Here is a 19705-nt window from a genome sequence, read left to right on the forward strand (position 1 = left end):
GCAGAACAAACACATGGCATGGAGATGACTTGTTGAAGCCACAATTCCCATCTCTGGAGACTTGGTTTCATGAGAAAACACATGTGTGAGAACTTGCTTGGTTTTGGATTGAAAAGAATGTGCAACAGAAAAATGAGCCTTTGAATAGTCAAGAAGAGGAACAGCATATCAACGTGTACAGGAGTTACAGGAGCACTGGCGACATTTCACTACACCCTGGACATCCGAAGTGGCACCACATTCTCACTTATTCAATCAATATTTATTGCTGAAAATGAAATAACTCCATATGTCTATTAGTTACAATCCCTGCAGGGAAATGACTGACAATCTGCAACAACTGCTAAGTCAGCCAGTTTCTTTGCACAGAGCAGATGCCAACAAAAAAACAAAACATGAAACAGTTTATTAATCACATACAGCCCAACTGCTTACTTAATGTAGGACAGTAGCCGATGCTTGCAGGCTGCCATAAGCAAAGGCTCTGAAGCTGGACACATTTCCCACTCCCTCCCTCAGTTTCAAAGGTGATTCTGTCTGAAAAGTATTCTCCTTCAGCCTGAATCTGGGCTTTTTGAATATTTTAAAAACAGACTGGAGCCAAAGACGCTGGTCATGTACACAGAGACGACCCACACTGTGTCTGCAGGACAGTGTCATGAACAGCGAGTGTTTTAATTCTCAGATAATCTACTAATGTAAACACCCCGGTAACAGATATGTTATGTGCATAGGCTTCATGATTATAGACGTTGCTGATGGGGCAGAGACTCGGTGGTGCCCTTGTCTCTTTTAGAACCGTTTGCTACAGTCCATCGGTCCTCCGGTGTGACGGTGGACGCAGCCTTGGGGGGGGGGGGCAACCCGTGACTTCATCCTCAGAATAACTGTAAGGCAACCCGTTAGTTGTGTCCGTCGCTGCTGCATCCGTCCTCTGAGCAGATACACTTCTTGAAGAAACAGTAGTTAACGTGGCGGACAGAAATGCTTTCAACAAGCTGCTCACACAAAGAAAATACAATCATTAGCTGGATAAAAAAAAAGAAAAAGCAGCCAAACTATTTGGTTGCTCCCAAATGGGTTTCCCACACGTTTTCTTGTTCATGTGTTCAAACAAAGCTACATCTCTTAAAAACATAGAACGTCCAACGCAAGAAGGAGGATTTCATTCGGATAAAATCTGCGTTGAACACGTTTCATCAACAAGTATGGCCGAGTGTGACGTCACAGTCCCTGGATAAAGGTCCCCTCAGTTCCCTTTTGACACATTAACAACCCTGCTGAGAACAGTAGTGTACAGGAACAATCTTTAGGAAGACAGAGAAGAAAGTTGCATATTATTTCAAACAAACATACACTGTATACGTAGCTCAAGTCTCTTGTTAGCCACAGTGTCACTGCTTCTTTTTTGTTTTTTCCTTTTGGAAGGGTGGTAACTTATGATAATGGTGTGCTGTGAGATAACACGACCTCTGTAGATGCCAGTCACATGACTGCTTCTGATATCTTTGTTAGACATATGGCTGGCATTTCTGCAGATAGCTTTGTTTTACAGCTTTCATATGCACATTACATATAGCTGTAGTTCTGATCTTTTCCTATGTGGGATACAATTACAATGATTTCAAATGAATTGCTATAAACACCATATTTCATAGTATTAGTGTTAAAGTAGTCGTTTTACTATATCCCACTTGCACCGGTCGTGCAGTGAAATGACCGTCTCCCTTTGTGAATGCTTTTAACATGAATCTCTATCACAAGAGTAGCTCCTGTCATTGCACTTTAAATAAAGATACTACAATTGTGCAAATCATACAAACACCACTCTGCTCTTCATCTTTGGTCCTGTCGGTCCACCGTAGGAAATTTACGGATTACAGCAGGGAGAGTTTGCTCCTCACCCTCAGTGTCAGTGAGGTAAAGAGTGACAGCTCACGTCAGTCCCTTCTGTCTGTAACAAGGCCACAAAAGCACTTAAAAGATTTCAAAATGCTGCATAAAATTAGATAAAACGAACATGCAAAATAATATCCTCTTAAAACTCATTAATCCAAGACAGGAGACCTTCAATTAACACACGCACACACACACACACACACACACACACTTGCTTTTGGTGGAATATCTGCTTCTTATAGGAAGCAGGAAATGGCCGTTTAAGAGGATATTTTTCCATCTGCATTGCTTTCCCATTCACAATGCAGGAGCCCCAGTATGCAGGTTGGGCATTAGGGGGAGTAGGTTAGCCAGGAAGTTTGCCAGTGCAAGTTTGAGGTGGTGATGGTGGTTGTTGTAGAAGGGACTGAGGTGAGAGGGGGAAGAGGGGCGTCACGCATGTGGCTCCCCCATGGAGGTAGAGCCGTTGGCTTTGCTCTTCTTACTCTTGCGGTTGAGCATGCGGCTAAGTGTGGCTGTTCGGCTGGCCCGCTCCACTGCGGCTGGGGACTCCAGGTAAACCAGGTCATTGTGTGACTGGCTCATCCCCGGGTCCTTGCGCTGGTGACGGCGCCGGAAGAAGAGCTTGGCACTCTTCTGAAGGAAGCTGCCTGTAGTGGGGAAGCAAAGCACAGGAAATATTCATTGTGATGTCAGGATGACACAACTGAAGGCCAAATAGAAACATTAGGCATGTACAATTTTCATGTGAAGTATTTGAAGCAGCAGTGGCACAGAATTTGTGTTAGTCGGAAATTGTTGATTACTGATGGGGATTAAATCTGGCACGAACAGGACCGGTTGGAAAAATATATTCTAACTTTGACTTCCAGTCTTTCCTTTGTAAAAGAGCTCTGTCAAGCTTTGGATAGTGACAATCACAGTGGGAAACACTGAAACAAAAACGGTCATCACTTTAAATCACCAGCTGATGGACTGAACTGTACCAGAAGAGAGCAGAGGATGAGTCCAACCTTACCCTTCAGCACATTTCTGGGATCTGCAAAGAACTATGGATTAGATTATGGACTGGGACATTCAGCCAAAATCATCTATCCCGTTAACTATTTGTCAGGACATAGCATGTTTTCTGTATAAACAAGTAGTCTGCATGAAATAAACACATGATAAAGCCTATTGTTGTAAACTCCAGTGTGAATTAAATACATGACAAATGAATAGTACTGAGAATTTTCTCATTTAATTAAGAATTGTTGCGCCAAACGAAAATGACACGCAAGGATCAGAGCGTAAAGCATTGTCCAAATGATGTAAATGTTGCCTGAATGTGCTATGCCTGTTGTTTTTTTTTGTCTTTGCGATAGAAATCACATATAAAAATCTGACATTTTTCTATTGCTTTGGCAGTAAATCTTCCTTATTCTATTTCCTTCTTTCATATGAAGAAGGACTTTATCTCACGATATGTGCTCACCTAAGTAAACCGTGGGTTAAGTAATCCAGTCGATGTAAGTCACATTGACCTGTGATCTAATGAAGTTTAATTAAAAAAACAAAACTATTTTCAAGCGATGTTCCCTCAGATATTATGGATGACATTTTCTGAGAGGTTCGAGTAAATGTGCTTGTTAGTGTCGATTTAGACAACGTAATAGTTTTTCACGAAATGTCTTTGATTTTTTCATATTGATTAATTCAAACTTTATAAATGAGCTTACTGAATTATCCCCCGGCCCTAATTAGATTAGGTTGATATAAAACAATAAAAACACTATGGACTATAAATAACATCATTAATGACAAAGGAAACAGCAACAGCAATTCAAACACGATACGTTGCTTAAACACAGCACCAGTTTAAAACACAAAATATCCAGAGACCGTTACCAACCAAAGCGCACCGCCCCTACCCACAGCCTCTCATCGGCAAGATGCAACGGTTCAGTCTGCAGATGAGGCAGGAATAATAGAAACATTTAATACTGCATATTTTATGGTATTTGTTATGTATTTTTGTAAGGATGACAGGAAGGTCCCACATCCCTTTTGTTTACATTTCATTTGTCCTTTTCTAAGCACCCTGAATGTAAAATGTAATTGATTTCATTTGGATTCATTTGTGACCTTAAAATAAAATGATATTTTCTGATTTTCTGAAAGTGGGCGGCACGCGCAATGTCAGCTGGGATCGGCTCCAGCCCCCTCCAGCCCCCTCCAGCCCCCTCCAGCCCCCTCCAGCCCCCCCCCCCCCCCCCCGGAGAAATATTCACAGGACTTTGTCGATATTGTGCAGCCCCATAACACGTCTTCTAGTTCTAAAGCTGAAAAACAGAGGAACTTTATGATCGGCTTTTATCTATTTTACATGAACTGAAAATAAATGAATTTGACATTGCAGAAAAATATATCTACTCTACTGATATCTAGCAGAAACTACACATACTAGACTACCAAGGATACTACAAGTAACTCATGAAACAACTTACTCATCTGGACTTAATGTGTGCTTAGCACTGCTTTCCTCTAAGATGGCAGTGGTGATAGTTCAAAAAGGAAAGGTTGAGACAGTTGGAGGGAAAGAGAGGAAAGAAGATAAAAACAGGCTCCATCACCAATGCAACAAACGGCCATGAAACAGCACCAACGAAGAACATTTATATAACCATGTATAGCGTTTTACAGAACAACACACTTACAAAGACCAGCTAGGTCACCATGTTCACGGTTACTCATGGCGTCAGGTGGTCAGTGAGTCCCTCTGTGACCCCTTACCTCTTCTCTTCTTGCAGCTTGCCTCAGACACACACATGGATAGCGACGTATGGTCTAGTTCCTCTCCGGTTTGGCTCTCCCAGTCCTCTGGAGGCCGGCCTATTCCACTGGGGCCTTCCTGGGGCTCAGACATGTCTGGAGGGCTACTGGCCCCTGATGCAATCGCCGTGGTCACATCCTGAGTAGAGCTGCCCTCTGACATCGAGGCGTCCATTGCTGCAGCGTAGCCAGCCATCAGAGCTAGCTCATCATCCTGAGACAAGGGCGTCTGGGAAATTAAGCAAATTTTCATCTTTAAAATCAGTTCCTAGTTAAGTCAGATTTCCTTTGGTTTAACATTTGCATTTTTTTCATGCAAATACTTCCTCTGGCATCATAAATGACCAACTATTTGCATTTGCAGCTCAGAGGACCCGTGTTCACCTGTCTTTTAATGTCAGGCGGGAGGACGGCAGTGGTGGTTTTTTCTAGTGGAAGGCCCAGTTTTAATGAAGAAATGAGTGACGCAATGTTTCCTTTAAGATCTGTCAAAATCAACAGGTTAGGGAACACAAACGCTGAAAAGGTGTTGGTGGAAATTGATTTCGTTAAAAAAAAGGACCAGCCAGTCGTCGTCACCCTACAGGGCAAAATTGGCCCTTTCTCGGGGGCCGAACTTACCTTTTCAGGCTGACACAACTGTCATTTGTGTGTGTTTGTATGTGTGCATCTGATGGTTAGGTGACTTATGGCGCACTCACACTGTCCATTTGTACTGTGCCCCGTGCTTTAGGGTGTGCCCCGTGCTTTAGGGTGACCCCCCCCCCCCCCCCCCAGACTGTTTTCATCTGACGAACCATTTGGTGCATCTTTTTAAATGTCCGTCACGGTGAACGAATGCATATAAATATATATAAACTGGCTTGTGCCCGTACATGTGCATCTGTGCTTTTCAAAAGCCCACCTCTCTCAACATGTCCGCGGCCGGCAAGTGTGTACAGTGGTACTCACACTGATCAAACCAACTAGACTTTAGCCGTGAAGTGTGCTTGGGCCTGGTACAAATGGACAGTGTGAGTGCGCCCTCAGACTTGTGTGATCAATTGTGGTCAGTCAGTCTAGGCCAAAATGCCAGACGATTTTTTCCCCCCGGTCCAGCCCTGTAACCTGCATAGGATTTAGATGAAGCAGTATAATTCTCTGGTGTTTGAACTCATCCTTACTTTGGCGATGCCAGAGATGATGATGGTACTCTTCTTCACTGGGGACTTGAGCTTCTGTTTGGCAGACTGGTGAAGTTGTCTGATGGCGGCCTCGGCCACCGGGTCCGTGCCATTGAGCATCAGCAGCTCGGTATCAGAAGAGGACAAGGCCTTGCTGACTGTGGCCCCCATCATGGACGGCTGTTCTGACACACGCCGCTCCGACAGCTTGGGCCTGCTGACCACTGCTTTCTGGGCAGGATCTGTGGAGCACAAAGTTAGCTTTATCCACTGCTTCATGGGTATGATGGAAGTTCAAAACATAAATGTTTAGGATTTGACCATGTGCATTATAAATTTGGAAAAAAATACTGAAATTTTAGCTGCGGCCCACTAACAGGCCTTCTTCTCTGCAGACTTTTTGACTTGTCATACTAGGAATAAACAACTTTACTGATGGCTGTGTTCTATATTCATTGTCCCAATAGGCCATTACAACATGACGATGGGCCGGCATGCACAATACCTGGACAGCTATGGGGTAAAAACTCATCCTGCTGGTGTTGGATCTAAGTGCCCTGAACCGTTTAGTGTTCAGGGCACTTAGATCCAACACCAGTGTTTCCAGGTGTGTGTAATCCCGGAGTATGTTGCTGGCTTTCTTACTCAGTCTGCTGGCATATATGGTGATGTAGTGTTTCTATGATTTTAGAGCTAATGGACACATTTGCCACTTGTACTCCTGTAAACTCTTGGAATGGCATGCTAAATTAGACGTTTCAAGCATTTTCATCTCTAGAGATTGAACTGTACGTATAATCACGTTTTACAGGTATCATACAGAAACCTTGAATTACTCCATTTATGGTTTGCATTGTTTTGGTTTCCAAAGTGTTAGGACCCAACAAGAATACTTACGCTAGCTGCTCTGTGAGGCTGAACTGAGGCTAAATGCTAACATCTGCATGGTACCATGACAACTGTGACAATGTTAACATGCGATGGTAGGTATAATACGTACAGCGACACCCATACATATGCTGCTAGCATCGCTAAATATGCTTATGTTTAATATGTTCTAGCAGGATCTTTCAGAATGATTGTACAGCTTTTTTATGGTGATGCCATATTCAGGGATTTGTAAATAGATGTCAATATTACAGTATTATCTCAACATCAATACGTCTCCACGGGCCTCCCTGTACTACATCTTGTGGGTATATGAATTATGGGGTATGTCTTCTCAGTTTGCGGTGCTGTACCTAAGTTAAGAGGGAGTGGTCGACCCGGCTTGCTCTTCACCGCGGTGATGGTGGTGACCACCGTGCCACATGGCATGACTGTACGGTCCATCTCCACTCTCTTATTGGAGGCTGGGGTGGGAGGGTGCCAGGACCTCACCTCACTGGGCTCCAGGTAGGTAAACTGAAGCACACAATTCCGCATAGTCAATATTCTGGTATTGTGTAAGTAAAAAAATCTGACAGGTGAAAAGGACTAAACTATCTGTTGATATTGAGACAACATTGGGGTCTTACATCAGTAGTAATGGATCCAGTCACTACGTCTTTGGTCACAAGTGCAAATGTTTGCTGTCCTTTGGGCTGCTTTTTTACAAGATCAAAAGGCACTGAAACCTGACCAAGTAATGAACCTAGGAAAGACAAACACACTGACTTTAGTCTGGTTACACCAAAACATGTGAATTAAAGAAGGAGAAATATCAAAAGGTGGAAAAAGTCATTTCCTTACTCTCTTGAGGTTGCCCATCATTCATTAACTGAATATTGAGCTCTTTTGATCGTCCATTCAATTCACTGATGACATAGCAGAACAAAGGGATATTCAGAGAAAGAAAGAAAATGCATTAGAGATGTTGATGAATAAACAGAAAGGCAGTGCCTGTTTGCAGTGCTCTGTGGTAAAACTTACAAGATGAACGGCTGGTCCCAGGCAGGATTGGCTGTGTTCTTCAAAACAGAGGTGTTGAACTTCTGTGGAGGATCGTCTAAGTGCATTACACACAGAGGATTCATGCCGCCTACAAACACAGCAGAAAACAGTAAGCATCACAGGAGATCAAACCCAAACTGTGTGATTCAAGATCCAACCACAAATTAATTCTAATATCTATTGACTGATCACATCAAATGTGCTGCTGCAAGATTTGCTTTGGACACATCCTGTGAAGCTTATTTCATGGAGCACTTAAACTTAACTTTATTAGCCATGGGCCTGGCTCCAAAATTGTGTTAGCGCTGTATCTTAGTGAACACGACATCAGCAAAAGCCTTAAAGACAGAACATCCACTGCAGCAGCTCTGGATCTGGCTTCTGGCCCACAGGAAGTCTCACAAATTAAGCTAAGTTTAACAGTTTTTCACTTAAAGAATAGAGAAGTGATAATGAAGTGTTGAACGCTGCATCATGTCTCTGCAGTAAAATATCAAGCGTGGGACAGAATACTGAAAGAGGATGTCTGGAGTTCTGAGAACCACTGACTGACAATCAGAGAATGACTCAGCACAGACACTACCAAAACAAAGTTGTTTTGCATGATGTTACGGTGTAAAACTGGGCATTTTATTAGCCTCTCATAAAATCTTGTCCTCTAGTTTCATGGCTGACACCACACAGGGTGCAGTGATAATAATGTGAGTGTATTTATAATATACAGCCAAGTTTTTTTCTCCACAAGGCCTCGGCTCAAGAAATAGCTGCGTCCACACAAAACTGTTGAAACTGACTCAAGACGCTGTAGTACACATGCCAGACCTGTATGTGGACTGTGACTCTGCCACAGAAATACACCAACGGAGAAGAAGAGACGGAGAAGTGCTGTGTACAAACACTGGCTTTTTTTTCTCGTCAAAAGCGACAAGAAACAAATCTAGCGCCATATTCTGGTGTTATTGGAGACTTTTGTGGTGTTTTGGACACTGATGTTAAAGCTTGTATCACTCTGCAGTTACTGTCACATTTCTTTACACCTTCTTAGCAACTTTATTTATAAAAAAGTGACAAGCTACAAATTTAGCGACTCATTCAGACCATCAGGAAAAAGAGACAAATATTGGGTCGGACTAATTCATTCCCTTGCATGTGACTCAGAGTCCAGTTCAGTAAACAGTCTGTGGGTACGTCTCTCTCCTCGAACGCAGCAGCACTGTTGTTGTTATGTGACGCCGCGAGGTTAGAGGTTGGAGGTGGGAGGTGGGGCGATGACGGCATCAAAGTATGAGGTTTCACCGTCTTGAGGCTCCGATAACGCAGACCCCTTGTGGATGGTCGGCCAAAACGATACAAAAGTTGTGCAGTTACAGGAAAACGCGTCTCTGTGTGGTTGGGCTCTCAGTGTATAAAATTAGTCACACTTATCCCATGTGAGGAGAATATGATCAACTATAACAGAATGTATGTTACTCCATTATATGTCTTGTTTTAAATAAAGTTGACATTGCTGGATTACATCCAGAAAGAATGAGAAATATGAGCTATGAATAGGACTAAACCCTACCCTGATCTGAGCTTTTAAAGTCCTGATATGTAAGGAATATTATTGGCTTGAATTGATGAAATAAGTGACCTGGAAAATGTCCCACCAGTGTAACAGTTGCCTCTGACACAAATAGAACCAGCAGGCTATTAAGCTCATTTACCAAACGCAGCCTCTTTTGTTTACTTCTGTAAAACCCTTTTCTATATCCTGGACTGATTATGTAATTAAATGTTATTATTGGAGTTTACAAAGTCACTGGACAGGAAGCCGCTGTGCCCTGCCAGGAAATAGTCCGGCACATAACCATTATCATAAAACCACAACATGTCATTTTTACAAAAGGGTTTATGTACAGATTAAACAGACAATATATATGAGTTGAGCTTCTTATTGAACAGACCGATATTGGATATGACTCTCAACAAGAGAGCAAAGTGCATTTCTCAAAACTATTCATCTGAGCTTGTGTGACTGTTGGGTAATATTGTTTCCATGGCGTCTTACTGAATAAAAACACATCTCCTGCCACTTTCTTGACAGAGCATAGGCATAATATATAACCAATGTACTTGCTAACAGTTTCATATGCCCAAGGAGATGGAAGTTGTTAAATAAGTGCCTTAAAAATACTGATTTGAGAATGTAGGGGTTTCTTTATTTGTAAGGCGGACTGGACTTTGTGTTTGGTCTCAGGTTGCTGTGCAGGACCTCAGGTAAATATGATTAGTGCGAAGAAGGCTGATGAATGGAGCTCATTAATCTTGAATCAGCAGAGTCAGTTAATGCTGGTTGCTGCTGTTGCTCGTCAATAATGCTGACAACACCAACAGCCAATCGGAGGTCCTTGCCTTTTTGCTTTAGACTTGCAGGTGCATACATTTATACAGTGTATTTAGGCTTACGCTTTTGACAGAGGCTCGAAAAACATATCAAACACATCATTTACAGAACCGTAAAAGGTTTGCATCCCTTTAAAACAAATTAAAACCAGAGTTATGAGTACGATGCAGGTGTGAGCAGACCACTGTGGCCATAAGGTACAGAGGGCTGAGGGTAGTTTATGAGCTCAGGACAGAAGACACAAGCTGCAGCTGTTTCATCAAACTGGGGTAGCCCTAACTTTCTAAGGAGACTATACCAACCTGCAGCATCCTCCTCCTGAGTCAGCGTCACCCGGATGTTCTTAACCAGCAGCTTCCAGTCATGGGCTCGGGGGGGTTTTGGGGGTGAAACCACATTGTGGTGTGCCTCCTATTGGAGAAACCATAGCAGGTAAATAACTCAACAATGTTGATCTGACTGGCCGGAACATTAAAGACAACCATGTAAAAAAAAAAGTACCCTTTTTACAATAAAAACAGATCATATTTTTAAAATATTGATTGGTATAAATCTAATCTGGAGTCTCAGAGGCTACCTACACTATGTAAATGGTGAAGTATCAAAATAAAAAACATTTATGGGAGAATGAAATTTCTGCTAGCTTGTCTTAGGATCCCGGACATATTCATAATATTTTGTGTAGAGATGCACCGATTGTTGAATTCTGGGCCGATATTGATATCAATGTTTAAAATAACAATTTGGCCGATAGCCAATTTGTTTTTATTGTTATGTACTCTTGCTTTTGTGCCAGGGAAACAAATATATCTTCAATATAAAAAGAGTCCCTCAGCATTTCATTACAATGTCTTTGAATAAGCACAATGCAAGTGGCTGTGAAAAGACTGCTCTTTTCCAGTAGTTTGAGCACCTTTAAGCTGCATAACTGATGCAACAGAGCAGATGAACTGTCATCTTATTTGCAGAAAGGCCAATCATAGTCAACTAGATGAATATCGGCCGTCACGTTACTAATCAGCTGATAAATGGGTGCATCCCTAATTCTGGGGATGACCGAGTACGTTAACAGCTTTGCTGACAGGAAGTGATCACTGTGTATGATTTACAGAGGATTTTCATTATAACCTTGAAAGACCAAAAAGATCATACATGTTTATAACTACACAAAGGAATCTGATTTGATAACTTTTCAAACAATCCCTGGTTGGTTCTTCTCAAGTGGACAATTTTCCTGCTTTTCTTCATTTCATATCAGGGAAAAACACTTTGGACTGTGATGTCTTGCATCTGTCAATATTTATGACAAATGATAAAAGCAGGAATGCATGACATCATGTGATGGGTGGGCAAAGAGCACATCAGTAAAAAGCTTTCCAAATGCATGTCAGCATAACAAACTCTTTACACATCAGTGCAGGCTTTAATTTGACCTTGATCACATGCTCGATTATGAATCTTTTACATGATCGTGGAGACACAGTAGCTTATTAGGTTTAACATTACTGCAATAACTAGGGATGCACCGATCCAACTTTTTCAGTCTTGATACGATACCTGGGCTTTGCATATCGGTCGATACCTGATACCGACCCGATACTGTTGTTGAATGAATAAACTGTACACCTCACCTCGTGGAAGAGACTAACGGCATCAGGCTTGACTTAGACATTACTTCCCTAACTTTGTAAAACAAAATGTAACAAATTAACACATAAGTAAGAATGCGCTGAATTGTTATTTATTTAGTCATTTGTTATTAAAATAAACAATTGTGCACCGGCTTAAACTTCTTAAAATTAAGAAGAAAATGAATTATAATCAAATGTGACTGAACCTGAGAATAAAGTAACTTAAATAACAAACAGTAATGGAACTATTTGTGAATATTACGTGCAAACAGGAATTCAAAAGGTGGACAGGCAGGTGAACCTGATACCAAAGTAACAAAAATAACAATGTGCTGCCCCTCTAAGAGAGTTGGCAGAGTTTTGACGGTGCAGCGCCGTTTGTCCACTCAGACTTGCCGTAGTTGTGATGATGTTAAGGAAAAGCACAGGTTTGTCCTTTAGCTCTTATTTTTCTCTGCTCTACCTAAAGGATTCATGTCTATATGTTGATTTGAATATGTAACATTTGGACAGGTGAAACTTCATTAAAACTGCTGTTGGTTCATGTGAAAAAAACAGGAACTGTGCTAGCACGTCTACAGCATTTTAAATTTTAGCATTCATGCTGATTGTAATTTTTCCAAACTATTAATAAAAGAAAATCATAGCACGGACTTTGTGTACGTTTGTATGTTCACACGATGCTGAAATACCTGCATACAGCAGAGTCTTTGCTCGCTCCTTGTTGTTGCTGGTGTTAGCTGTGAGTCAGCCGGCATGCTGCAAACCCGCCGCTCATGACAATTTAACCGATCGCTCCATGGATCTGGTTAATTATCCGATACCCGATCCAACTCATTTGGACCGATTTAAGGACCGTTATCTGATCTTAATATCGGATCGGTGCATCCCTAGCAACAACCCTTGAGAAGTATGTGCCACCAAAATAGCTCAGTATGATGCCCGTCCTGATTAGCTGCCCTGTGAGACTTTAATATAAAAGTACAGATTAAAACACTTGGCTGCAGAAAAAAGTTGCAAACACACACAACACAGCAAAGACAGAATATCTGTCTCCTTAGCAGCAAAATGCTCCACTGTGTTTACCAGCTAGTCTCTAACTGTGTCTGTCTGCTGTTTGCTGCTGAGCAGGTGGGGTACAGATATTAGAGCCTGGGTCTTTTCCACTGAAACCAGCTGCCTGATATGGCTGAAAGCAGCGCTATGAGAGCGGTGAGAGTGAACCAAAACAGTAAAGTTGTGTGTCGGACAGCTAAACAATGAGCTGAAACTCACTATAAAGCTCTGTAAAGCAGAGGGGAGATGTGGATTTAGGTTTATGTTTCTTTATAGGTTCATCACTACGAGCGAGCCCTTTCACAGTATTCTCACACTGCCATTTGATCCACTGCCGCTAGAACAATATTGATTATGGTTGCTAAGTCAGCATACGGCAAACAATGGTATGACAAACTTGCACACTCTTGCCTGCATGGCATGGCTTTGTGGTAGCTCTTAAGATGTAATGCATCAATGCAGGACTCACCTTGACCTCTGAGGCCTGCGCAGGCCTGCAGCTCAGCAACACAGAGGGACGTGTCGCACACAACAGCTGCCTCAACTGATGCTTTACGGCTGCTACACTGGAAGTGTTGGCATTGTCCTGACAAAAAGAGGGGATTTCAGATTCAGAAAAAGATAATATAGTAAAATAATATAGTTTCTAATTGTAATTGAGCATGCCTTAGCAATGGAGATCAGTGAGATGATCTGGACTATCACTGGATAGGTTTAGTATTTGGATGACCCACAGTCTGGTTTTAGAACATATTGGACAGTCAATTTTTTTTTGTTTTGGTACAGTGGAACATTTCCCTTTATGTCAGTGTGTTAAATTACCTGGGTGAAAGTGGGCGTCACCTGCAGCTCCCCTGTCTCCAGGTGAGATACTCCCCAGCTCACCTTGACCTTATCGTCTGCTTCCTGCATCTGCAGGTCAAGCTGGAGAGAAAATCATGTTGAACACAGGTCATACGGAGCTCATCAGCTTCACTTATAGTAAACCTACAGTTATATTTAAAAACAGATTACATACAAGTGGCATTTACAACAGCAACACTTGTTCTCGGGATATCAAGCAACATACGTATGGAGCACGAGTTAGTAGTAAATGAATTGAGGGGAATTAAATCAGAGGATTCTTGTTCTGCAACTCTAACTGCTTCATAATTACGTTCAAGTGAACTATTGGCCCCTCATTTAGAAATAAATCAGTCTGTTGCTGTGGTTATGTTGTCTAATGACTCAAATGTCAAAATATCAAACCACTGAGAAAGCGTAAAATTGTCACCATTGGACCCGTTTTCACAACATGAGACATTATGCATCAATTTGTTGACTCAGTAGCAGCCAGATTTGTTAGGTTCTAACACTGAAGACACTGTCATATCTTGGATAAATTATTCTGCCTATCTATTCTAGAAACTAATCTGCAATGGGATTCATTTGTACGGTCTGATGTGAGAATTTTTGTACTAAATAATTAGTGTTGGAGTTGGTGTTCTTGGTGGTTATTATCTTGGATACCACTAATTACATGAACATTTTGTTAATTTTCTTTTAAGGAAGCTGGAATGCCTCTACCACTTCAAGTCCAAGTTTATCCAAGAGAGAGAAAGTGAAAGAAGAAGAAGAGAGAGACAGAAAACAGACGGGGCCATCCTGTCCCAGCATGCCTGGATTCCAGTGTAAGACTGAACAACCGCCTCTGTGACACCAAACAAAGGCCTCATCAGACCGCAATGAGAATGCTTCGATGGATCCAGAAGGACAAGATCACAGCCTGCATTGATAAGACTCGGATCAGTTCAGACAAACAGCAGGGACAGGAAAGCTGTTAGCATAATACTCCAAACTCCATCCACAAGTCCACATGAACTGAAATAGTTTGTCAAGATGTAGCTAACTAAATATTATAAATGTACCATAACCATCACCTGACTAACACTGACAAGAGAGAAGTGCCTGTTATACGACAGATATGTAAAAATTATGACCTGACCAAAATGGGATTTTTGAGGCCTACACCGATTGATTACCAGGAAAAGTTGATACATTGAATTTTTGAGCTGGAATAAAAACAGACCATTTCTTTGTGTACTGTGCGACTGATCATCAGAAGGTTGCTTTCATAATCAAATGACTTTATTAAAATTTTCAACATTATTAAACGTTATTACGATATCAACCAATCCTAGAAAAGAACACTGAGAATAAAGAAGAAATAACATTAAAATAAATCTGTAAATAAACATCATGTTCGATTTGGTCAATTGCTGACAATCTCAATAAAGAATAAATAAGCATAAAATAAAAAGCTACATGACACACTTTCTAAAGCACTCGTTTCAGCATTATATGTTCAGTAAAAAATATTTTTTATTGCCGTATATCGGACAACATATACGCCAATACCGATACGTCGGTCTGGCTCTAATGTGATTGTGGAGTTACTGCATGTTACATCACATGCAACAGGCCATGTGGTGCAGTTAGTGTGTTAACAGACAAAGAAAACTCAGCAGCCCACCACAGTGAACTGGGTGTATCATTATGTCCACGGACTGTAAATGCCCGGGACTTCTGGTCCACATATCCCAGCACTACATGACGGGCCAGGACCATTCTAGCATGGATCTCAGTCAAACGCCAACAAGCGTTCCAGCGGATGGATGGAGACTTTTGAAAGGGCTCTCTGACTTTTCCAGGCTAAGCTGAAACAATCCCAGTGAAAAGGAGACGAGAGGCTTCCTTTATGTTCCTGCCACAACAACTGATCCACAACCAAAACAAAAGTGCTCCCACTCTAATCCTGACTTTAGCTTTCCAGTCTCTCACTCAGGTTGTACTTATGGCACAATGAGTTCAGCAGGGGTGACAAGCACCTTATTGGTTTAAAAATAGCCTTAATACAATTGGGTTGGCTTATAGCAGCTTGTATCCATACTTTGGGGAAGATTTAACACTGAAACTAAGAACAGGATGAAAGCTTAGCACACTACCCATAACAGTACATATCCCAACACATCGCCTTTGACTCACTTTGAATACTTCATCTGAGTGTTAGGACAGGCTGATACAGTCATAGGAATATTCTACAGAGAGCTTAGCCCAGTCAGATTCTGGAATGATACGCAAGAGAAATTACTGCATTTTCCAGGTACGAACAAGGTAGTCATTGGTAATTTGTTTTGTAACTTGGGCCTGGGCCAGCCTTACTGGAAATGGGCCTGACGGTGATTTTAATGAGGTCTTCGGGACATTTGCCAAGCACACAATGATACCCAAACCATTTAATCTAAGACTCCTGCCAGAAGTGAGCCAAAGCTGGGCAGCACATCCTGTCCAATAAACTCTCCCATTCACCAAAAACAAATCTTCCAAAGGATGTAACTCTATCTTCAGACGCCTCAGTGTTAAAGGGACATTCACAAAAAAAAGAATGAGTATTGTTTACTTTCATGAACCTCGCGACTTTAATAGAGGCCTTAAGGCCAACTAAAGAGCACTTACCTGCAGCTCCAGTGGAGCTACACACACTGTGTATTTACAAGGATCTGCTGTGGCCATGGCTGTCTGTGCTGCACTGAGACAGAACTGGAGCTTCTCCCCAACCACACTGCAGGAAGCGGCCTGTTGGGAAGACAGAGTGAGGCATTAGCGTATTATAAATATACTGAGAATGCTGGAGCTAAAGCAGTGACAGCATTTACCTTTGACTCACATGGAGTAACATGTCAAATGAAACCAACTCAAATGGAAAGGGAAACTAGAATTTGTTCTAAATCGTAAGGTCGAGGTGGGTAATATGGCCAAAATCTCATATTGGTAATTTTATATCTTGATAATGATATTAATCACGATTTAGCATGGTTCCTGGCAATTCAATAAATAAGTAGTCTACGGTATATGTATTAACCACATAGTAAAGCCTATTGTTGTATGCTCCCATGTGAATATAAAAGTTGACAAATGAAAAGTAATAAGCCTTTTCTCATTTTATTAGGAACTTTAGTGCAAAATTAACATCATATGGAAAGGTTACAACATAACCTGTCGTCCAAATGATGTTAATATTGCTGTAACATGGTTCAGCTGTTTATCAAAATAGAAACAATATAGAAAAATCTATACACAACAGACAATTTTATATCGTTTTGATGAGATATAGATAGATATAGATATATATATATATGGGCGCCGTACTGGGCAAAACGACAACTTTGATTATAAATACAAAGCTGCAATTTTCAAATGATATTCCCTCAGGAATTTAAATTTTTTACACTTTCTGAAAGATTTGTCTTAATGTGCTGACTGTACGATAACTGTAACTGTACGATGCCTTGATATATGATTTTGTCACAATACAATTCCATTGAAAGATGATGAATTATCATTATTGCTCAGCCCTAACTGTAAGGTGTTGGATGTCTTTCCTTGTGTAAAAGGAACTAGAAGGATTCATTGCTAATACATTCTTGTTACTGCGTCTGTGAAGTGTTACGCAAGAAACATACAGCACAAACAGACTGAAATAAAAGAAGCAACACATCTGCCTTTGATAAAGTTCACACTGTGAAAAAAGAACATCTGTACCAGCTTTCAAATGCATTATCAGCAAATTCAATCATCTTGTGTACAATAAATCGCTTTCACTGCAATGGAATCCATCTGTAAATAGTAAATAACCGCATAATTATGCATGTCCTCTTCTTTGAAACACATGTATTCATTGCATTCATCCTGATTTTCGTAGAGGGTGGGTGTGTTTGCGTCCAGTCGGGTATTAGATCACTGTCAGGGGAAACCTTAGCATAAACATAGGTGCTGGTGCATTCCTGTCTGCCTGCTCCTCCTCAGTGCTGAGCTCGACAGCTATGTAAGCTTCTTAGAGCACATGCACGCACGCACACACACATACGCAGTGTGTGGGTCAAAATAAGCCTCTGTTCATTAAACTCCCCGCGTTCAACAACAGAGCACCTGGTATTTTGCTCCATATCACGACGGTCACAAAGAAAGGGCTGAGTTTGCATTGGGAGAACCGCAAAACGGACCAGACCAGCAACACAACAAGCAATCTGTCCCTATCTGACCCCCTCTGAAAAAATAAAAGTCCTCTGGGGGCTGTTTACAAACAGTATGATAAAAGAAGCCTCATACAATTGTTTCAAGTGTTCATTTACGTAATGAACATGTGGACACATGAAAATGCCAGGTAGATTCATTTGCCAAATTGAAATGAATGGGGGAAATGTCTGTACCAAAGCTGGGGAGTTGATGAGTCAGTGCTTGTCTACTGCAGCACTGGTCATAGAGTAGCTCCTTCTCCACTGAATTAGAGAAGGGGAGATTGATTTGAAGGGCAAATTTGTCAATAATGTACATAAACAAGGAAGTTCCGAATCTATAAGTGTCTGTTGCAATAACCCGGATAAAAACCACACAGCACCGGCACTCAACAATAGTCTCATTCATCCAGATTTCTCCCAGAAAAAAGCCCCTCTGTTCTCCAGTACTAAAAGACTTTATGATCAGGGTACCTTGTTTCTGGCAGACTTCTGAAAGCTGGACACTCGGCTGACCGTGAGCTCTGATGCCTCGAGATCGTCCTCTTCAAATGTCAGCAGAACAGGACTCTGAGGAGGAAGAGGATGGACACATTCAAACAGCAAACGTCTATTACACATCTCACAGAGCAAGTTGTTGGCAATAAATGAGCAATGGTCTGGACTGTTGTGACTTGATAATGCCTAGGAATAGAAGACAACGCTGATGGTTCAAGGGTGATGGAAAAAGGAAGGTGCATATTAAAAACAAGCCAGAGTAGAGTGAGACTGTTGATGTAGAAAGACCTGACAAAGGACACGTGAGATGATCCAGGTCATTTCAACAGGCACTTTTATTGGAGTCACCTGCCTGCCACGGAGTACAGGGGTGGCTCGGTGGTCATGAGACTTACCCCACGCTTCCTTGCTTGCTCATTCAAAGCCCTGCACCAAGCTCCTCTCCACTGACTTTTCCAGCTTTTCAGTGACAGCGCCCATCCCAGCAGAGCCGCGGCTTCCTCCTTCGCCGCATTGTCCTCTGCTGCGGTCTGCTTACTCCCTACGCCCCATTGTTGATAATACTGTACGAAATACAGTACGAGAGTAACCAGGGACGCGAAGAAAAGTGTGACCATGCATAGCCACTGCGGATCCCCCAAACCAAAATATGAACCGGAACTTTCAAAGTCGGACATTCTTTGCGAACGAAAACGGTGATCACAGCTTAACACGCCTCCTCAGAGAAAGATCCTGGCGACCTCATAGTAGGTATTTGATCGGGGAACGTCCAAATCAATGGAAGCAATTTCCCATAGCTGACAACAGCACAGATCTCAACCCCCAAAACACATTCTGCTTACTGTGATCCATGCTGCAGTACACTCCACAGTAGCTTTAAAGAGCCATGGAGATGTCTCAAACTACGCAAGCTGGTGACAGAGACCTAGAGCAGTGTTAAAGAGCTGAATGTGTTCTCTGGCTTCAAGTAAACCTGCAGAAAAGCGCACTCTCCTCCTCTCATTGGCTGTTAGCTCAGTTAGCTAATCTTCGCCACGGTTCGCTTAACTAGCTGTTCTTCATTAGCTATGGAGTCGCCAAAGTTTCCCACATATAACTTATATCCAGAGTCTGTTAAGATATCCAGATACTGAACACGAGTCCCGGGAGAAACATCCTGAAAGCGAAGAGCGCTGTTGTCGCCACAGCTGGAGCCTCTCTGCAGCTCCGTCTGACTGTACAAAGTTGTCGTTCCTAAACGGATATGTGGCACAAACTATAAGTCCCAGAATGCAC

At 41.9% G+C, this 19705-nt stretch overlaps 1 protein-coding gene across 2 annotated transcripts; it reads right to left on the reverse strand.

Annotated features, from left to right (window-relative positions):
- Positions 1-250: 250 nt before the first annotated feature.
- Positions 251-19654, reverse strand: c2cd2 (C2 calcium dependent domain containing 2). Of its 2 annotated transcripts, none has more exons than XM_083927088.1 (13): positions 18826-19654; positions 18407-18502; positions 16374-16493; positions 13701-13802; positions 13348-13464; positions 10494-10602; positions 7785-7893; positions 7605-7669; positions 7391-7506; positions 7115-7277; positions 5874-6115; positions 4672-4939; positions 251-2549 (listed from the first exon to the last, which is right to left on the reverse strand). In XM_083927088.1, exons 1-13 carry the CDS (start codon positions 19105-19107, stop codon positions 2332-2334), a joined length of 2007 nt encoding a protein of 668 aa, XP_083783214.1. In that variant the 5' UTR covers positions 19108-19654; the 3' UTR covers positions 251-2331. The 2 variants fall into 2 exon arrangements, with proteins under 2 accessions (XP_083783214.1, XP_083783215.1); XM_083927089.1 differs by having other exon boundaries at positions 2460-2549; positions 4596-4939.
- Between the last annotated feature and the right edge of the window lie 51 nt (positions 19655-19705).

Source organism: Echiichthys vipera (assembly GCF_963691815.1).
Source record: "Echiichthys vipera genome assembly, chromosome: 14".
Lineage (NCBI taxonomy): Eukaryota > Metazoa > Chordata > Actinopteri > Perciformes > Trachinidae > Echiichthys > Echiichthys vipera.

Coding starts and splice junctions, on each gene's coding strand:
- c2cd2 (XM_083927088.1), bottom strand. CDS start 19,107: ATGTCCGACTTTGAAAGTTCCGGTTCATATTTTGGTTTGGGGGATCCG. Junction 13,803..16,373: donor TAGCTCCACTGGAGCTGCAG/GTAAGTGCTCTT, acceptor TTTTCTCTCCAG/CTTGACCTGCAGATGCAGGA. Junction 7,670..7,784: donor TGGGACCAGCCGTTCATCTT/GTAAGTTTTACC, acceptor CTATGTCATCAG/TGAATTGAATGGACGATCAA.